At 36.7% G+C, this 20,762-nt stretch overlaps 1 protein-coding gene across 1 annotated transcript in view; it reads left to right on the forward strand.

Moving 5' to 3' along the window:
• Positions 1–20,762, forward strand: part of SCN9A (sodium voltage-gated channel alpha subunit 9) — a 148,534-nt gene that overhangs the window by 38,319 nt on the left and 89,453 nt on the right. Inside the window, exon 2 of the mRNA XM_036884378.2 lies at positions 12,365–12,669. Within this exon, the coding sequence (XP_036740273.2) occupies positions 12,415–12,669 (255 nt within the window). The 5' untranslated portion in view covers positions 12,365–12,414. The remainder of the gene's footprint in view (positions 1–12,364; positions 12,670–20,762) is intronic.

Here is a 20,762-nt window from a genome sequence, read left to right on the forward strand (position 1 = left end):
TATCAGCGAGTACTCCTTAGTACTGAAGAGCCATGAGGAATGACTGTTGAGTTTTCCACACCTGGGGGGTCAAGGAGGGTCACCCTGGTTCCAACTGGCTTTCTAGTGAAATGAACTGGCTAAATCCATAGTGATGATGGATAATTAATTGAATAATATGGTTGTACTATATTTGAATGTTGTACTATATGGTTGAAGCACATTGAGGTCTTGTATTGAGGAAGTAGAGGATTGTATATAGATTCATAGAGACTTAATTCCAGTCTCCTTATACCTACTTAAGAGTAAAAGTTTTGGTCAATTTTTAAATTTTAGGTAACAAAACAAATAATATAGCCATCATCTAAATCTCTAAATGTAATGGATTATAACCATTGGTCTTAATGAACCTAGACTGGGCAAGGGATAAAGGAAAACATCAGAGGTAGAACAATTGGCAATTTGAAAATCTGTATAATTTTCAAAAAATGATGAACTCAGGAAGTGTTGGAGGGTCTGCCAAAATTAGAGCTAAAAATAGTGTTTTATTTGGATCAAAATATGACAGAAATTTCAGGACAGCAAATTAAAAAGACTAGCCAAGGGGTTTCACAGACCTTTGATTACACATCAAGTACAATGCCAAGCAGTATTTGGATATAACCCTTGGTGCTACCAGCCTTCAGCCTAAAGTTGGGAATCTTTAGTTCCCTGAGGTCCGGACTCTAAGCTCAGTAGGATGCCATTAAGCAAGGTACTGTATGCAAACAGTAACAGTGTCGGCATAATTAAATCTTGACAACTTAAGATTTAAGTTCTGCTTATGTTTATTTCAGTGCGCCATAAAGTCTGTCTCACAGGAAAGCACATGACGCCTGCGGCATACCTCGGTAAAGAGTAACGATGGAGAGTTAGTCTCATAGGCTCCCATAGAAAGGAGAAGAATTAGAAGGCAGTGCCAGGATCTTAGCTCCTATCTGGTAACTTCTACCAGGACCTCTCAAAAGTGAGATGGGCATATATTTAAGCTTGCCTACAACAGTTCCAGTTTATATATGTTGTCTTGGGATCTGAGGTGATGTAGCATTTATTCTTGACAAAGAATTTTGGTTTTCAACATAAATGCCCAGGACGGGACTCAGTTTGTGTGCTCCTTACAGACAGTGTGTGTCTGTCATCTGTTGATCTTCAGTGATGTTATCAGGTGTTCAGTACAATGAAAAGCTTTTGAGAGGCCTTTTAACCACAATTCAGGGAACAGATAGGACTGGGCTCAACCCTGGTTTAATTATTTTTTCCCTGTGTTCTTCAGATTCAGTCCTCTCGCAGCTGTCCCTTCATATCTAAATAGGAGAGCTTCTGGCTAACCAAGGTGCACCTCCTCTTGTCTTTGAATGTTTCATCTTTATCTTTCTTGTTATTAACATAGAGGTTTTATATGATTTGATATCCCTGTCCTGTACTGAGGCAGCGCGTAGGAAGGGCCTTCAGTATCAAGATGTAAACAGAACTTCCGTGTACTCATCTGGAAGTTTTTCAGGTCTCATGGACGAGGGTTTATGTCATAACAACTCATACTGGAAGTAAATATTGACTCTCCCATCTCTCCTGATGATCTTTTTCTCTTTTATCGTGGAATATTAGATTTTATGAATAGAAAAGTCACAGAACGTAGGAGAAGATGTTAAAATGTCGTAGTGGACTTGTCTGTTGCTTTGTTTGATGATGCTATCAGGTGTTCAGATGTCAGTGAAATGCAATTTCTGAGTCAAATAGATTTCGTTCATCTCAGTGTTACCTCACAGTTCCTGAAGTAACAACAAAAGAGAGCCTTTTATATCTTAACAGCATCATTAAAACAGACATATAGTAAAGCCTTAATTTAACAACTCAAAAAATATTTACTAGTGAGTTAAATTACCATTATTCTAAAAGAAAACACAAACAGAATCCCATACAGATGTGTTTTTTGGCCTACTTAGTCATAGTGACTCTCAAGTATAATTAGGACTCAGACATTGTGACGCCAATCTAGTTCTGTTTGTAAATTTTAAGCTCAATCCTTACCCAAGAGAGCACATTCATAGAAAATTATCCTCTCAAGCCTAACTTGAAAAAATTGATCAGCATTTCTAATGGATCTCTTATTGATCAAAGTGATGCTCGTTATCTATAAAATATTATTTTTATGTATTAATTATAATCCAATTTAATTAGAAGTCTTCAGATTTGTAATCCATCATCACTTAGGCACATTACAGATAATGGCAGTGTATTTACTTGATCCGTCAAATTTACTGAGACATTGTTAACTTTACATGGTGTTAGTGCAATAATCCTGTGTCTGTGATTTCTTTGATTTAATAAATTGTTTATCTTGGCATAGTTTTAGATATACAGAAAAATTATGCCAGCAGTACAGACAAAGAGTTCCTATGTATTCCATACACATTTCCCCGATTACTAACAATCTACATTAGTATGGTGTATGTGTCACAATTATGAATGCATTATTATCATAACTAATGTTTTTTTTCAGATTTCCTTAATTCCATGCTCCCACCCCCACCCCTGTGCTTTTTTTTCTCACCCAAGATCCCTTCCAGGAGAGCACATTACATTTAACCATCCTGTCTCCTTAGGCATCTCTAGGCTGTGGCAGTTTCTCAGACTTTGTTTTTGATGACCTTGACAGTTTGAAGAGTACTGGCCTGCTCTTTTGTAGAATGTCCTGAATTGAGATTTTTCTGATGTTTTTCTCATGGTTAGATTGAAGTTATGAGTTAGGGGAGGAAGGCTATATACGTGTCATTCTTATTTATATCAAGGAAACATAGGAAGTTAATTATCATTATTGATACTAACTATTGTTTATTTTAAAACTTTTTTTTTAATGTTCACATGTAGCTTCTATCATGCTTTAAAAATGGTACTCCAGCCAAAACTTCAGTGGGAAAATATCACATCTGTTTCCAGAAAAGTGACATTCTCAAAGCAATTATTTCATTTGATGACAGAGCATCAATAAAACACTCTGTTTTTCTTATTTTACATTTGTCTACTGTCTTAAGTAATTTTGATCCCACCTCATTTGATTCAGATTTTGGCAGATCTTCAAAAGTTTTATATGACCAATTTTAATTTTACATAAATAGAATTTTAATTACAGGTAAGAGATTCAGTGAGGGGATATAAAAGTCTGAGATTATTTTAAAGTTATGAACATGTGATTATTCTGCTTGAAATAAATTTCATATCTTAATCCTGCTAATCACAATTAAAGAAACAGAAATTCACCTATTACTCGCTTTCTACAAGAAATGTTGGGCATTGTCAAATGAAAGTTAGTGATAAAGGAATTCTTTGAGAAATATTTTAAAGAGAATGATTTGATTTTTTAAATAGAGAGTTCATATCTAAGACAAAATATAATGACGATAATCATTACACAAGCACAATTCATACTACAAAATTATATGGGCATAAAACACACATATCCTACCTGAATCACAATAGAGTTGACACTCTGACATTAATAAATCAATTGGGAACTGTAGTATTATGTACATGCCGTGGGGCCAAGAATATATTAGAAGCCACTGAGACCTTTGCCAGCTGAAAATAGTGGACACAGCCCAGATTCTTCCTTTCAGTCATTTAGGTAAGAATTGATTTGGGTGTTCACTGATTCCTAGGAGATTCCCAATTTGGACTCTAAACACCCCCATCTCCCTCTCAGGGATGGTCCCTGTGTGAAGGGCTGTATCCGAGGATTAAAGGAATCCCCAAAGCAGCTTCCTGATGGCCGCTTCTGATATTTGACTTCAAAAATAGTTTTTGGAGTAGTAGTTACGTGTAGAGAAAAATCAGGAACCCAGAGTGCCTATAAGACTCTCTAGAGACTCTGTGTGACATTTCTTTGCTTTAAGGGTGGAAACATTTTTGTGCTCTGTTCAGAGACTCCATCAGTGATACTTAACTGCTTCTCAGAAGGTGAGTCAAGTGGCAGAATTCCTTTCCTTATGAGCCTGTTCAGAGACACCAATTCAATTAAAAAATAGTAATGACAGTTCTTGAGCTATGTAATTTTGTCTTATTAAAAAATATTTTCCAAGTCTTCATATAAAGTTCAAGGCAACAAAGGCAAAATAATGGGAATTTACTTAAATAGAGGAAACTCTAGCAATCTAAACCTCTGAGCAACCAATATTCATCCTAGGAATACTTACGGTGTCTAACATGATGTTTTACAAAGTAACTGGTTCCGTTCTAAATGCTTCAGGGTTTTTAGTCTCAGAAGAGTTTCATAATTTGGATGTCCAAGATCACATCGCTAGTGAGTGGTGCACCCAAGCTTCAAACTCCAGGATTTCTGGATCCAGAATTTGCGGTTAAATTGTTACTGTACATCAAATCTCTGTTTAGAATATATGTGCATGTGAAATCTGTTTAACAAGCTAGTAAGTTCCTATGAATTGAAACATCCTCATGTTTAATGTAACTAAGATCTTAATTCCAGATGTATGATAAAATTGACCAAGATTCAAATGGAAAAATGAGACAAATTATTTTAACAGCACTATTTTGACATAGTTACTCAGTATTGTATACACAGTTAACTGTCCCAATCCTAACCACTTTTTGAGACAGAGTTAATTAACCCCATTTTTCAAACTAGGAAACTAAGGTTCAGAGAAGTTAAGTCATCTAATCTGCTCAGGGTCAAGAGCTGTAAAACGTGGAACAAGGATTTTGATGGGGAAGGTCAATATGATTACCGATCTGTGGGCTACTGAAACCAGTTTGGACTTTTCTGTATTGAATACAAGCACACTTCATCATGTATATTAACTCTTTCATGAAGGATTTTGTCCATTTTATATTTTCGGAAATTGAGCCCTATTCTCAGTGTCTTGCAGAAACTCAAGTTTAAAAAAATGTAGAAACATGTAAAATGAAAAATTATTTTTTAAAGAAGTATATACATTCCTAAATAACATTTCATAAAGTAATATGTAGCTTTAATTTTCAAGCTGATAAAATAAACATGTTTCTTTTAATATATTTGTCTTCTTTTTTGCAATATTGCCATTTATTCCTGAAAATTGTAAGATCAGCTTTTTAATTGCACTCTAATTGACATATAACATTATATTAGTTCCAGGTGTATGACATAATGATTTAATATTTGCATGTATTGCAAAATAATCACCACAATAAGTCTAGTTAGTATCTGTCACCACACATAGGTATAAAACTTTTCTTGTGATGAGAACTTTAAAAATGTTCTCTCTCAGCAACTTTGAAATACACAGCACAGTATTTTTAACTATAGTCATCATAAGAGAACAGCTTTTTAAAACAAATACTTGGAGAGAATAAATGTAACTCTTGGTTATTTTACAACAGCGATAGAACTTCCTTTTCCTTGCTTGTTGCTTAGCAACAGACTCCCTAAGGTTGTATGAATGTTGCTCTGTTTGAAGGATGAGCATGGGGGCTACTCCAAGGAGGAGCACTGCATAATTCAAATGAAAGTGGAGGGAAAAAAAGATACAAAAATGGGATTTCCAGGCCTAATAGGGATGAAACAATATGACTGACATAATGATGCTTAAAATGTTGAAAATTGAAAACCAAAATGTGGTGAAGAACCTGCTTTGCTTTTTCAATGTCTTGGACTTTATAGCTGGAGTGTGCAAAGAGACCAGAGATATTTTTGTTCAGCTCTCACTCCTTTCTGTCCTGTTATGTTCTACTTTTCTATTTGTTTTTCATTTTCCTTCCTTTCCTTTTTTCATTCCCACCTTCTTTCCCCTCATTCCAGCTCTTCTTTCTCTGAGCATGATGCAGATTCATAGTTTCAGACTCTGTGTTATTCTCATGGAAAGGAGTTTATGTTTCTCCTTTCGATCTTAAAAAGGAGACTTGAAACTTTGGTGTTTTGCATTCCTACTCTTCAAATAAAATGAAATTCGAAAGATTTTGTATGCTTTTAATTGAATTTGCTTTCCTTATTGAATAAGCAAACCTGGGCATTAATTTATGCACATTCATCTGATGTTATTGATTTAGCACATTTGTTGCTTAGAAATAGTTCTCAAAAGGAGATTCACATCAATATTTAATGCTTTTAAAATGTGGACAGATTAGGCCTCCCACACCCACCCCAAATTTTATTTCAGCATTACTTGGGTAACCCTGGCAGCTTTTTTTTTTTTTAGTTACACAGATTCTTTCCTACTGCCTGGCTGAAAACCACAATGGCATATACTTCCCTGACATACACAGTAGTACTGGGCAGCAATAGAGACAAATGACACCTAGCTGCCTTCTTACCACTAACATATGTGAGACAAGTTTTTCAAACAGTAATACTTAAGAAAATAGTAGGGAATAAGACTTATTAATTCCATATTATGGATTCTTGGTATTATTAGTATAATGTAATGCCAATATCTAAACCTAGTTATGGAAGAAATGGTGTCAGATTCAATTAAATTTGATACTATTAAAAATCAGGCATTCAGCAAGCCAGGGACCCCCTGGATTATTCTGTATCTCCTGAATTTCATTTTGAGTTTTCTTTTGCTCTTTGGGTACACTTTTTAGGAGAAGTTTTTGATGCATATCTGAAGTATAGAAGTGCATGAATTTTTACACATATATGTGTGACCATCACACAGATCAAGATATAGAATATTTCCACACCTAAGAATGCTCACTTCAGTCCCTTTCTGGTAAAGTACCCTTGAAAGGTAACTACAATTCTAGGTTCTACTTCTTTTCAGCAAACATTCTGTTGAAATTTTTATTTTGATGCCTGTGCCCCTAAATACCAATAATTTTTGTTTTTCTGGATGTTTTATTTTAGGTACCCTATTCGTTTCTGTAATAGATTCTCTATTCAAATTTCTCTAGTAATGCTAATTTTAATCTCCTAATATTTCCCTATGTTTTCTAATATTTTTTCTTTTGTCTAGAGCTAGGAGTTTGGTCTGTTCATCTTAATCCTTCAGTTTTATTTTTGGTAGCCTTTGATTACCAATTTATTCTTAATTGTCTGTTGATATTTTTAAATGAAAGACTATATTGCTGTTGATCAGGGTTGCTTCTGCTTTTATGTAGGTCTGTTTCCCAAGCAAATCCTCCCTTGAGAGCAGGGAATGACTCCCAGCTCTGTCTGTGTGTCTGGTCTGGTGTTGATAAGCTGGCTACATTGAGAATATATGGGCAAGGAGCCTGTAAGAAGAGTTCACCTTTCCCTTAACTCCACCCTGCATCTAGCCAAAATGGAAGCGGACACCTTAGAAGTCTCAGTTAATTAAGAGACTCATTTTTTCGTTTTTGCCTGGGGATAAATCCCACTGCTTCATAATTGAATATAGAGGAATAAGTGGGAAAATGACCTACAACCTTGTTGAATAGATAATCCTGTGTTAGCCAACCTTTTTTATGACCTACCTGAACCCATGTGTCAATGCCTTCTCTGTTGGGAAGAAATATTTCCTTCTCTGTGCTGACCTTCTCAGATGAGTGTTCCAGGCTGTGACTTATACTCTGATCACTGCAGTAGGGGAATCCCATTTGCTTCCTCTCTCCAGATCTGTTAATCCTCTTTCAGTGTCTCCTCTGGTCTTTAGCCTCAGGAAAGGATTCCTTGATGCACATCTTGTTTTCATCGCGTTGGGAACTTGGAAGCCACTGGTGAGAAACACAAGGGATAAGACCATTGTCATCAACTAGAAGCTGACATTGCTTTGACTGGAAATATGTATGAGGGAAATATAGATGATGATGATAGATAAGATGTATTGACAACACACAGATACATAGATAGTGATACAGGCATATGTAAGATTATAGATAGATAATAAAAAAAAGGTTTAGAATAATTTTGGATCTATTTTAACTGTAACAAATCCTAGATACAAGGGTAATACCTTCACTTTTTATTTTCAGTAGTTGTCTAAAAATGTTCTAGAATGAGATTAATGGTAGGGGGGCAAAATAGTCATGAGAACACAAGAGTATTATTTTTATGTGCAATATTGTGATCTCACTCCAAAAAAACAGTCATAGTTGTATTAGTAAGGGTAAATATGATAATGTATTTTTTGAAATTGTAAATTAAACATGAAAATGTCAATTTTATTAAATGTATTAAATTTGGGTAAAATAAATTTGAATGCTTCTTTTTTTCAAAATTCATTTTTTTAAATAAAAAACTGTGACATCTTCACTGTAAAAATTTGAAAAGTGAAGTACAAAGAGGTTAATAAAAATAACCCATAATCCCTGAGAAATAACCTTCCTTAACATACTGTGTATTTAATTTCAAACTGTATACATTTTAGAAATTGAGATGGATATAGAGGTTTGTTTGTGTATGTATAACCTTAACCTTATTCTATGAATTTCCCATTATGAAATTTTAATTATTCATTAGTCTTCGAAAGTACTCTTCATACCACTTGGTTTTTCTTTATACATCCATTTTCATTTGAAATCCTGACTGTTAGACTTTTGGATTGACTACAATTCTTCAGTATTACAAAAACATTCCAGTAAACATCTTCATAAATGTTTGAGGATATCTGATATTATTGCTTTTGGATAAATTTATAGAAAGGAGGTCACTTGGCAATAAAATGAATCAACATATTTAAAGTTTTTGATAGATATGCAAACTTACCCTCAAAAAGTTTGTACACCAGGTTTATTCCTGTCATCCAGAGAGAAAAGTGATTTCCCCAGTGCTCTGCAAACTAAGGCATGATGGTGGGATTTGATCTGGGTCTCTTCACTTTATTTTCCAAGACTCTGATATTAAGTAGGTTCTTAGTGTCTTTCTTCAGTTCAGCCTGATGAGGAAAATATCTCCACGCGTGATGCCATTCACATGACTCACCCTCTGCCCCTGCTGCCTGTATATCCTTCAGGGATTCAAAGACTTCTGAGTGTGTTTATCAGTAGAGAGAAAGTGAAAGGCACAAAAAGAAGGGAAAAAAAAACACAATAGAAATATTGGAAAAATATAACTGGTCACTGGATATCTGAGTTCATGACATCTACTTACCTGAATTTCTGAGAAATAGTTATTGAAAGAGGTGACACCTCCACTTGAATGCAGGATATACAAAAATACCAGTTTGTTAGCCGTCTTTTCCCCAAGAGACCAGACATGTGCACGCTGAAAATCTTCTGAGGCAGGCAGCCCCTCCCCCTCACCTTTGTGATTTCCACAAGTTGTTGAGGAAATTTCCTGAACCCAAATGGCAGCTGCGCTTACTGCCTGATTGCTCAGACTGATGCAGTGCAGTTTCTAAAGGGTGCTAACTTCTGGAATCAGGTCACCTGGCTTGTGACCAGTTCTGTAAACTGCACCAAGCTTGGCCTTTACGCGCTGCAACTAAACCTTAGCTTATGAATTAATCTTAGACCCAAGGCCATTCTACATTTATACTGAGCCTATAGAGACTCCTAAGGTGGTTTGTTTCCATTTTACAGTTCTTTCTTCTCAGGATGGTTTTCACATATTTCAGATTTCAATTTTTGAGCAATTTATATTGAGGTATAGCTTACTATATACCATAAAAATCACCCTTTTCAATTGTACAACCAGTGTTTTTAAGTATATTCACAGAGTTGTACAACTATGTCCATTATCTAGTTTTAGAACATTTTTATCATCTCTGAAAGAAAGCCTATTCCCATTAACCATTAACCCCATAACCATTAACAGCCACTCCCCATTGCCCGCTATCCCCAGCCTGTGGCAATGATAATCTTCTTTTAGTCTCTGAGGACATACCTATTCTGGGCATTTCATACAAATGCAATCATATGGCTTTTTGGTCTGGCTGCTTTCACAGGGTTTTTAGGGGCCATTTATGTTGTGATATGTATCTGTAATTCATTTCTTTTTATTTTCAAATAATATTCCATTGTCTGATTGTATATACTACGTTTTGTTTATCCATTTATCAGTTGATGGACATTTAAGTTGTTTCCGCTTTTTGACTATTAGAAATAATGTTGCTGTGAACATTCATGCACAAAGATTTGTGGGATCATATGTTAAGTCTTTGCATTTATACCTAGTAGTGGGACTGATGAGGCATGATTCACTGTCCTCCTTTAAATGCGCATGTGCAATGCCCCTTGTTTTTCACTCCACGTTTAAAAAGCATCTCAACTTTAGTTTTCATCAAAATATATGTCTCTTGTTACTGGTGTTGAATTTATAGAAATAGTGGTGTAATTAATTTTAGCAAAATACTTTAAAACCCAGGACAAACCAGCAAACACATAGTCAATTAACTATGCAAATTCTGTTCAAAAGCAATATTAGCTACTTTTGGTCAGCAGAGTATACTGACATGTCCTTCTTTTTTCATAATTGTATATTTCCATAACTCTGATCCATTAAGTAGAAAGATGTTCTTATTTCCAAATACGCCTTTGCATGGTTGCCAACATATTCTGTCCCATGAAATGTTGCTGCGTATCTACCACCTAGAGGCTTTTAGTTCTCCACGATTGGAGAGACTGATAAAGAAGTCCTGGAATTTTTATCAGAAATGTTTGTACTTAAATCAGAGGGCCGCTCCACTTCCTACTACCTATGACACTGCCTCTCCCGACACATGCCTCTCTCTGTCTCTACTTCAACACCAGGCTGTAAAAGAAGGAGGAGAGTTATATGGGCTAATTGCATTCTCCTTTACTCCGGTGGACCCACGTTGTCTTTGCTCTATGATTCCATATGATCGGTGTTCCTTTTTAGCATGTATTTATCTTAAAGACAAAATCTGTTTTCTCCTTATTCTCACAGCTCTGTATGTCTGATACAGTAATATGCTCAGATTAAAAACATTTAAAATGAAAATGGATTAGCATATTAGAAAGAAAATGTGATGACCCATGCCATGAAAAGAAGCAGGCTCAATCCTGTGATAAGCCATAAAAAGAACATTTTTCAGAAAAAGCTAAATTTGCTTCATAAATGTTCGTATGACTCTGCATTGCAAAATGATTATTTTTCTGTTGTTTTAAAGTGGTTTTCCACCTCTTTTTAAAATACATAGGTTTCTGTTAAGGGTTATTCTTATACTGTGCTCAAATACCCGAGGGGCAACCTCATCTATTTTGTTTTAAGCATAACTGAAGTTTGTTTTGTTTGGCATGGGAATAGGAAAAACCTGGAAAAGAATAAAAGAATAGTTTCAGCTTCTACTCCTTTTTCTGAAGCTATATAATCTATGTTGTCACTACTGTGATTTTCCTAATTTTTGTATTTAGCATTGCAAAATAAAAGAGCAGACCAAGCCTTTCTTAGTTCACCGTCCTGCTATGTGTGTTGACATCACTTAATATACAACCTTTCAAGTCATTCAGGGGGTTGACCTATGGGATGTTGGTGTGTCCCAACTCCGAGGCATCCTAATATAGAAAAATAAAACATTCATCTTTATTTTCTAATGAAGGAGTTATGAAGTTATCTCGACTAGGTGAAATAATGAGTCTGTTATTTTTAAAGTAAGAACTGTTCTTTCCCTGTTCTTTTTCTTAGAATGTGACAAAATAATAATACATAGAAACTCAGAATTTTTTATTTTGTTTTTTTCTTTCTTGTAGTTTTTTTAAGTTTTGTAGACACATGTAAGTTAATTAGGGAAGTCATAGTTTAAATGCATATCATACTATTTAGGTTTTTTACTTTTTCAATTGAATCTATCACATATATTTCCCAAATTTATTTTCTTTGTTCTTCCCAAAACATTTTCCCAAATTATTTTTAATTCAAGTTGGAATTTTTTTTTCTGCTTTATAAAGGTATATGTATTTATTTTAAGAAAATATAAATATGTTAAATAAAGTAAAGCGATCTTCCACTACTTCATTTCACAGATATTAGTTTCCCCAAGAGAGAGGAGCAGAGGGTGTGAACAGGTAATGTGAGATGTAAGGCAGAAGAGGATCAGGTGATCAGAGGAGACCCTGCAGAGTGACTCTCTTAGAATCCATGTCAGAAGACTTTTAAACACGGAAAATTGCATTGAATTGCACTAAAAGTGAATACAGATGAAAAGTAAAGGGAATTAAAAAAATGTTTTTCATTAAGTTGTCACTTCTGTACTTTAAAAGCTGTACGATATTATTTTCACATTTTTTAATAAAGATAGTTAGAGAGCATGAAAAATAAACCTTGCACACAGTAGTCAATAAATGCTAATTCAACTTGATAATTCTGTAAACACATTACTTCTTGTACTTGGAACCAAACATCTGTTTTTACTTATTACTATTGTTACTATTATTTTTAATGCCATCCCCCGGCAGGCAAACACTTAAAGACCGTATTTGTTTGTTTCCACTTTAGGCCTCTTATGTAAGGAGCTGAAGGGGAGATAAAATATACAGGATGAGAAGATGGCACTGTTGCCTCCCCCAAGACCTCAGAGCTTTGTCTTCTTCACAAAACAGTCTCTTGCCCTCATTGAACAACGTATCGCAGAAGGAAAAACAAAGGAACCCAGAGAAGAAAAGAAAGATGAGGAGGAAAGGCCAAAGCCAAGCGGTGACCTGGAGGCCGGCAAGCAGCTGCCCTTCATCTATGGGGACATCCCTCCCGACATGGTGTCAGAGCCCCTGGAAGACCTGGACCCCTACTACGCGGACAAAAAAGTGAGTTTATTGCAATGGCAGTGGTGCATCTCCGCAGCTTTTGTGCAGAGAGGTATTTTAAATTGAGGTTAAGTGGAATTTATTGGGAAACCACATCCTGACAAAAATGTTCAATTAAGTACATATGTAGGATGTTTAGAATATGTGCTTATTTCTAATTTTTTCATTAAAACTGGTTCTTTCACTGGCATCTGTTTTGATTTCCTTAATCTTTTAAAAGTGTTCAGTATAGTGTTCTGCCTTTTCAGACTTGACATAAATGCATACTGGTAGGAACAAAATAATTGTCACTTTGAGATGCAAGATCTGGGATATGTCCAGAATGTATGTGCACGGGGGTGACGGCTGCCTCCATGGGAACATGTAAGATCACCTAACTAATAATGGCGTTCAGAGAGCTGCTTCATTTAGGGTATTGGAGAGAAAGAGGCACCTGAGATGGTCAGAGACGTAGGGCATAAATCAGTAAATTCTCCATTATTCAAAAAAGAAGGGAAGTGAGTATCTTGTCCAGATATTCATCCAGAAAGTTAAGGATGAGAAAGACTTTTGCAGTGAGCAAGGAGAATGAGTCACTAATGTTTTGTAGGCAGTTTGTTTTAGATGGTGGAAATCAAAGCAAGACAGAGGTAGATAGCAAATAAAAAGAGTAAGTGGGTACAGCATGCAGATAAATTTTCTACCAGAAAGATGGGCATTTGAGGCACCAAATAAATTGAAACCTTTTTTAACAGAGGGTATGAAGAGTACTTTTGAAAATAAAGAGGAAGTATTCTCAGTCAGAAAGAAAACTGCAGAGGGTTGGAGTAACGAACGTAGCTATTCTCTGGTGTTAACAGATGAGGTGCAAGCTACAGGTCATGTATTTGCATCAGAGAAGTGGAGAGAAGCCTTTTTGTCTGACACTTGAGAGGCAAGCAGGGTGGATTTAATAGTCCTGGTCCATCTAAGTTAATGTAGGCACATCAGAAGAAATGAGTGTTAAATGGTGTCAATATTTTCCACACTACAGGAGGGGAAGTTGGCCTTTGGAAGTTAATTCTGAGAGGAGCAGAGCTGGGAAAGGGTTTATTGCATTTAAGGAAATGTCATGTCTGACACAGTAGCAGACACAACCAGGTTGAACTTGACAAAGAGACAATGTTGGAGAAAGTTATGGACATGCTGATCTAATCCTTATTGTCTCTTGGTAAATAAAGTCTGGCAAATAAAATACATATCTGAAATGTCTTGAGAAATACAAAATGTGGTGAAGTTCATTTGGATGGTAGAAACACATCTGCTTCAGAGGTAGTCGCTATGAATAGCAATACCTAGTTATTTTGCTTTACATTAATACCAGATCTCAGCAAGCTGAAGTACTGCGGTGGCGAGCAGAAGACCTGAGAGGCCCTTGAACCGTCGCACCATGTCCTACTGAGCTGATCGATATTCCGGCCCAGAGAGGGAGAGTGCTAGGAGATAGTAAGGTCTCTGTGTCGGGCACTAGACTTTTTGTACAAACCAGCACACATATTGTAGGGGAAATGAAAGTTCCTGTGGCCAGGATCCTCACCTGACCCTAAACTACTTGGTGATGTGATGGGCTACTGCTAGGCTGGCATTTCCACACCCTTGGCAATGAGCCATTACTGTGGTGTTACTATACAAAGAGCTCCGCCCAGTGCTCCTCTTGGAGGAGGAGACAGATCGCAAACGCCGCAGAGGCAGATGTGATTCCAGCACCCGACCTGCCACCTGGCCACCCTGAGACTAAAAGCTTGGTATAAACCCTTTTACCCCTAACGTTCAACTATCGTTTTTCTGTGAACTTGCCCAGGGGTGAGACACGTATATATCACAACCTGGTGAGATAGGAAGTAATGCCCAATTTTTAGACACAGGGCTTGGGGAAATTGACTTGAAAAATGTTACATACTAAGTTTCGTGGTAGATTTTTACATTTATTTTGACTCCCTGTTAAGGTACTCCACTGTGCAATGTCTCTTAGTTTAGTTACTGTTGTGTAGCAACCACTGTGCTAACAACTTTACAAAAGTGAATGGAATAATGAATGGGTAAATAATGAAACAAGCAAAATAAAAAAATAACTTTCTCATTTTACTTATTACTTCAACCTGAAACATTCCTGGCTCTTCCTGGAAGCCTACTACATTTCCCATTTCCAAAGGGGGCCTGGATGTTTCTTAACCAGCAGCTTCTTAGGAGGAAAGGATGCATCCTGGAATAATCCCCAAGTCAGAATACAAACTAATAATGGCATAAAGTGAGGGGAGATAAGGAGAAAATGCTTGTATTTGAATGGAAGATAATGGGCTTATTAACTAATAGAGTAATTTTAACTATGTGTAGATGACTTTAATGGAGAGCCTTAGAGTGGGACTGCAACCCCTTGCCCTGGCCCCAGCTGCTTTCAAACAATGTCAGACACCAGGCACATCAAAACCCTGACCACTACCTGCAGCGGTCGGTTCAGGTAGGACTAAATCACACAGAGAGATCTGTCTTTGAAGGTCCTCTATTAAATTGTGAACAAATATCACAGGGATAACCAGCGCTTTTACTTTTGGTTTAGAGCGCTCACTTACCGAGTTTTTGAGTCTTGGCCCAGCTCCTCAAACATGCGTGATACAGGTTTTGACCTCCACTTCCACCTTCAGGGTTGACTTCTCTGTGGGTGGATTCCTCAGTGTTTCTTGTTATTCATGCTAATTGAAAAAGAATTTTATTTCTGCTACATTATAACCACTGCTTAGATAACCAATCTTACCTAATTTGACCTGGGTCTAGGTTTTTTATTTATATTTAAGTGTAATTAGCAATGCTTTATTAAAACAAAGAGCACTTAATAGACTAATGAAAGGAATTAGGGTTTCAGTTTTACGTGATGTGTGATGAATATGTAAGTGCTTTTAAATTGCATTAAGCAGTGCCTTTATTAGAAGTGAAACTTTGTGTCTTTAAGAAAGAATAAATTGCCGGTCATTCTCTGCTCTGCGTGTTAAGAGGACAGGTACATTTTCTCCTTACCTTCAGTCCTTGGGGCTTTATATGCTGCCTGTAATGTGAGCAGCTGCTCCCACCATTTACTAAGAATTTACAATGCACCAAAAACTTAAAATCTTCACAGACACTAAATGCTAGCTTTCAAGCTGCTAAAAGTAGGTGATATTTAGAATCATATCTGCCTAACTCCAAAGCCTGTGCTCTCTGAGACCATCATTTTTTTATGTTCCACAAATTCTTAAATAAATTAGCAAATTTATTTTGACTTTCACATCCATGCATTTGCTAGTAGGATTTTAGAATTTACTGAAAAGACTCATCTGATCCCCAAATTTCATAGGGGTACCTGTTTTTCCTACTTGTAATTAACTCCTTGGTGTGTGTGTTAATTCCTAAAGAAGCTTTTAATGCAAATGAGAATTGGGAATTTCAATTGAAAAATAGCAAACTAGTTCTTTTTTTATAAATTTCAAGCATAAGGTAATTTGACCTTGCCAAGAGTAGGTAGTAACGTTCTGATGAGCTCCAATGATGTCATGAAGTCTCCCTGCTAATCCCGACAGACACGTGACCCTGTCTCCTCTTCACTCTCACACTCCTTTCATTGGTATTTCTCCGTGTGACACTCTTCACATCTGGCATTGTGTTCGAGTTATTGTGTTCTCACCACTTTTCTAGGAAGTTCCTTGAATGCAAAACTCATCCCTTGTTTATGTTTAAATCCCTTTCATTGCCTCTTACACCCTAGTTGCTCACTACACAATTGTAGAAAACAGTGGATGAATGAATTTTAAAAGGCACAGTGTACTAGGATTTAAAAAAGCAAAATAGTTGTACTCAAAGACTAGCTATTAATTTTAAAACTAATTTTCAGCATAAAAGTGAACTTGATGTTAAGTTATGTTTAGGTATAATTATAGAGTGAAAACGACAGGAAATACAAAAGGGCATCAGAACATGATAGATTCTGTTTTGTTTTCTTGAGAACACTGCCACATATGATTAAAAAGTGGGATACTTGAACTTATATACCCAGTTTGGTGAAAAATGTTTATTACCAGGAGCCCACTCATAAACTTATTTTAAATTCAGATTCAGCAAGAACAATAAGACCAAATCTCTGTGTTCTAGATAACACAAGTCATTTGCCTCCCAACTACAGAAAAATAAGAAGGATTTGAACTTGGTCTTTATAATTTCCAAGCCAATTCCTTTGATTCTTTTAGTATTTTGTTCTTGTTTCTGTTTATTTGTTTGGGTTTTTAATTTTTTAACCAAATACCAAAGCCATGGAGAATGTCACTCATTATGCTATGGTTACATTGCATATTGTAAGAGAGGTTCTATTTATATTATTCTTTAAAACTACTGTGGATATCCAGATTGGTAAAGAAGAAGTTAAACTGTCACTATTTGCAGATGACATGATACTGTACATAAAAAACCCTAAAGACTCCACCCCAAAACTACTAGAACTGATATAGGAATACAGCAAAGTTGCAGGATACAAAATCAACACACAGAAATCTGTGGCTTTCCTATATACTAACAATGAACCAACAGAAAGAGAAATCAGGAAAACAACTCCATTCACAATTGCATTAAAAAAAATAAAATACCTAGGAATAAACCTAACCAAAGAAGTGAAAGACTTATACTCTGAAAACTACAAGTCACTCTTAAGAGAAATTAAAGGGGACACTAACAGATGGAAACTCATCCCATGCTCGTGGCTAGGAAGAATTAATATCGTCAAAATGGCCATCCTGCCCAAAGCAATATACAGATTTGATGCAATCCCTATGAAACTACCAGCAACATTCTTCAATGAACTGGAACAAATAATTCAAAAATTCATATGGAAACACCAAAGACCCCGAATAGCCAAAGCAATCCTGAGAAAGAAGAATAAAGTAGGGGGGATCTCACTCCCCAACTTCAAGCTCTACTATAAAGCCATAGTAATCAAGACAATTTGGTACTGGCACAAGAGCAGAGCCACAGACCAATGGAACAGACTAGAGAATCCAGACATTAACCCAGACATATATGGTCAATTAATATTTGATAAAGGAGCCATGGACATACAATGGGGAAATGACAGTCTCTTCAACAGGTGGTGCTGGCAAAACTGGACAGCTACATGTAGGAGAATGAAACTGGACCATTGTCTAACCCCATATACAAAAGTAAACTCAAAATGGATCAAAGACCTGAATGTAAGCCATGAAACCATTAAACTCTTGGAAGAAAACATAGGCACAAACCTCTTAGACATAAACATGAGTGACCTCTTCTTGAACATATCTCCCCGGGCAAGGAAAACAACAGCAAAAATGAGTAAGTGGGACTATATTAAGCTGAAAAGCTTCTGTACAGCAAAAGACACCATCAATAGAACAAGAAGGATCCCTACAGTATGGGAGAATATCTTTGAAAATGACACATCCGATAAAGGCTTGACGTCCAGAATATATAAGGAGCTCTCACGCCTCAACAAACAAAAAACAAATAACCCAATTAAAAAATGGGCAGAGGAACTGAACAGACAGTTCTCCAAAAAAGAAATACAGATGGCCAACAGACACATGAAAAGATGCTCCACATCGCTAATTATCAGAGAAATGCAAATTAAAACTACAATGAGGTATCACCTCACACCAGTAAGGATGGCTGCCATCCAAAAGACAAACAACAACAAATGTTGGCGAGGCTGTGGAGAAAGGGGAACCCTCCTACACTGCTGGTGGGAATGTACGTTAGTTCAACCATTGTGGAAAGCGGTATGGAGGTACATCAAAATGCTCAAAACAGACTTACCATTTGACCCAGGAATTCCACTCCTAGGAATTTACCCTAAGAACGCAGCAATCAAGTTTGAGAAAGACAGATGCACCCCTATGTTTATTGCAGCATTATTTACAATAGCCAAGAATTGGAAGCAACCTAAATGTCCATCAATAGATGAATGGATAAAGAAGATGTGGTACATATACACAATGGAATACTACTCAGCTATAAGAAAAGGGCAAATCCAATCATTTGCAGCAACATGGATGGAGCTGGAGGGTATTATGCTCAGTGAAACAAGCCAAGCAGAGAAAGAGAAATACCAAATGATTTCACTTATCTGTGGAATATAAGAACAAAGGAAAAACTGAAGGAACAAAACAGCAGCAGAATCACAGAACTCAAGAATGGACTAACAGGTACCAAAGGGAAAGGGACTGGGGAGGATGGGTGGGTAGGGAGGGATAAGGGGGGGAGAAGTAGGGAGGTATTAAGATTAACATGCATGGGGGGGTAGGAGAAAAGGGAGGGCTGTACAACACAGAGAAGGCAAGTAGTGATTCTACAACATTTTGCTATGCTGATGGACAGTGACTGTAAAGGGGTTTATAGGGGAGACCTGGTATAGGGGAGAGCCTAGTAAACATAATATTCGTCATGTAAGTGTAGATTAGTGATAGCAAAAAAAAAAAAAAAAAAAAAAGGGCAGTTCCTGTGTGGTAACCTCCAACGAGTTCTACACAAGTGTATAAAGGGCATATAAAAGTGTAGGCAAAGGGTCTGTTTGTGTTTATACAGAGGATCAAAGCCTAATTGGGCTACCCCGAAAATGAACTAAGATATGATATGAAAAAGAACTTCCAACATCTGCACTCTCTGGAAGACTCATGCCAGAAGATGATCATCAAAAAACCCCAACAAAGATCCACGCACTGCTACAGCTGTAGATGCACTCATCCCACCAGTTCCTGGACCTGCCATGGGAATGAGGAAGGAGATATATAAGCTGGCCTGTGCATACAGTAAAACAACAAAATTGGACTGGATCTATACTGTTGGAACTCAACCAAGAATTTGGAGAAGTGCAAATTGTAGCGCTCCAAAGTCTTACAACTACAAACTATTTACTGTTAAAAGAACATATGGCATGTGAACAGTCCCCAGGAATGGGTTGTTTTAATTTGTCTGATTTCTCTCAGACTGTTCAAGTTCAGTTGGACAATATCCACCATATCATAGATAAGTTTTCACAAATGCCTAAGGTGCCTAGCTGGTTTTCTTGGTTTCACTGGAGATGGCTGGTAATTACAGGTATGCTTTGGTTATGTAACTATACTCCTATTATGTTAATGTGTGTGCGCAATTTAAGTAGTAGCTTAAAACCTGTACATGCTGAAGTTACTCTACAAGAAGGTATGTCAAAGAAATAATCAATCTTCCCAGGTTTTCTGCCGCCTGCTACTTCCATAGCTTTTCTTCTTCCTTCCTAATTACAACCCTTAAATAGAATTCGTGCCTCATATCAAATTTACCGAGTATCATAATTCTTCCAAGTGGTAAAGATACCTCAAGACAAATGCTGGGCATAGAAGCCACAGGGCATAAATATGCAAAGAAGTAAAAAGCTATCCATTTCAAACAATAAGGCTTCTCTCTCACTTACCAACTTTACATTTCCCTGTATGGCCCCGGAAGATGACTGGTTAGCCAGAGACGGGTAAGATTCCTCAAGGGAGGAACAACCTAAGACAGGCACAGTCGCAGGGGGGCCATCAGGTGAGAAATTGGGGATCAACAGAGGTGAGGCTTAGAACCTCACCCCCCCGTTCTGAGAGAAATCTTCTGCATACGTGGATGTTTTATTGCCCTGGTCTAGCTTGGATTAACACATAGTCTACAGGCACACACCTGATCATCTACATGTGCTCTCTTACAACACTAAACTATGTTTTCTACCTTTATCTTGTATCTACCTACCACTTCAGCATTTTATTAAAAATAATAATAATAAAGAGAGAAATGTGGTATCCACATATAAATCAAGTATGAAAACCAAATGAGTATTCATATTTGAACTGACTGTTTATAGTTCATAATGCATGAGCAAAACCGAAAGTTTCTGTGATGACTGCCCTTGTACTGTTCACTATGTAACTTATTCACTATGTAAGAATTTGTTCTACATGTAAAAACTTGTTTGTTATGCCTCAGAAGATTGGAGACTGACAAAAATTAGGCTTGGGGTGGATTAATGATTGTGCATTGAGCATTGACTCCCCTATACAGAATTTTATTGT

This window comes from Manis pentadactyla, chromosome 8 (assembly GCF_030020395.1).
Source record: "Manis pentadactyla isolate mManPen7 chromosome 8, mManPen7.hap1, whole genome shotgun sequence".
Taxonomy (NCBI): Eukaryota; Metazoa; Chordata; class Mammalia; order Pholidota; family Manidae; genus Manis; species Manis pentadactyla.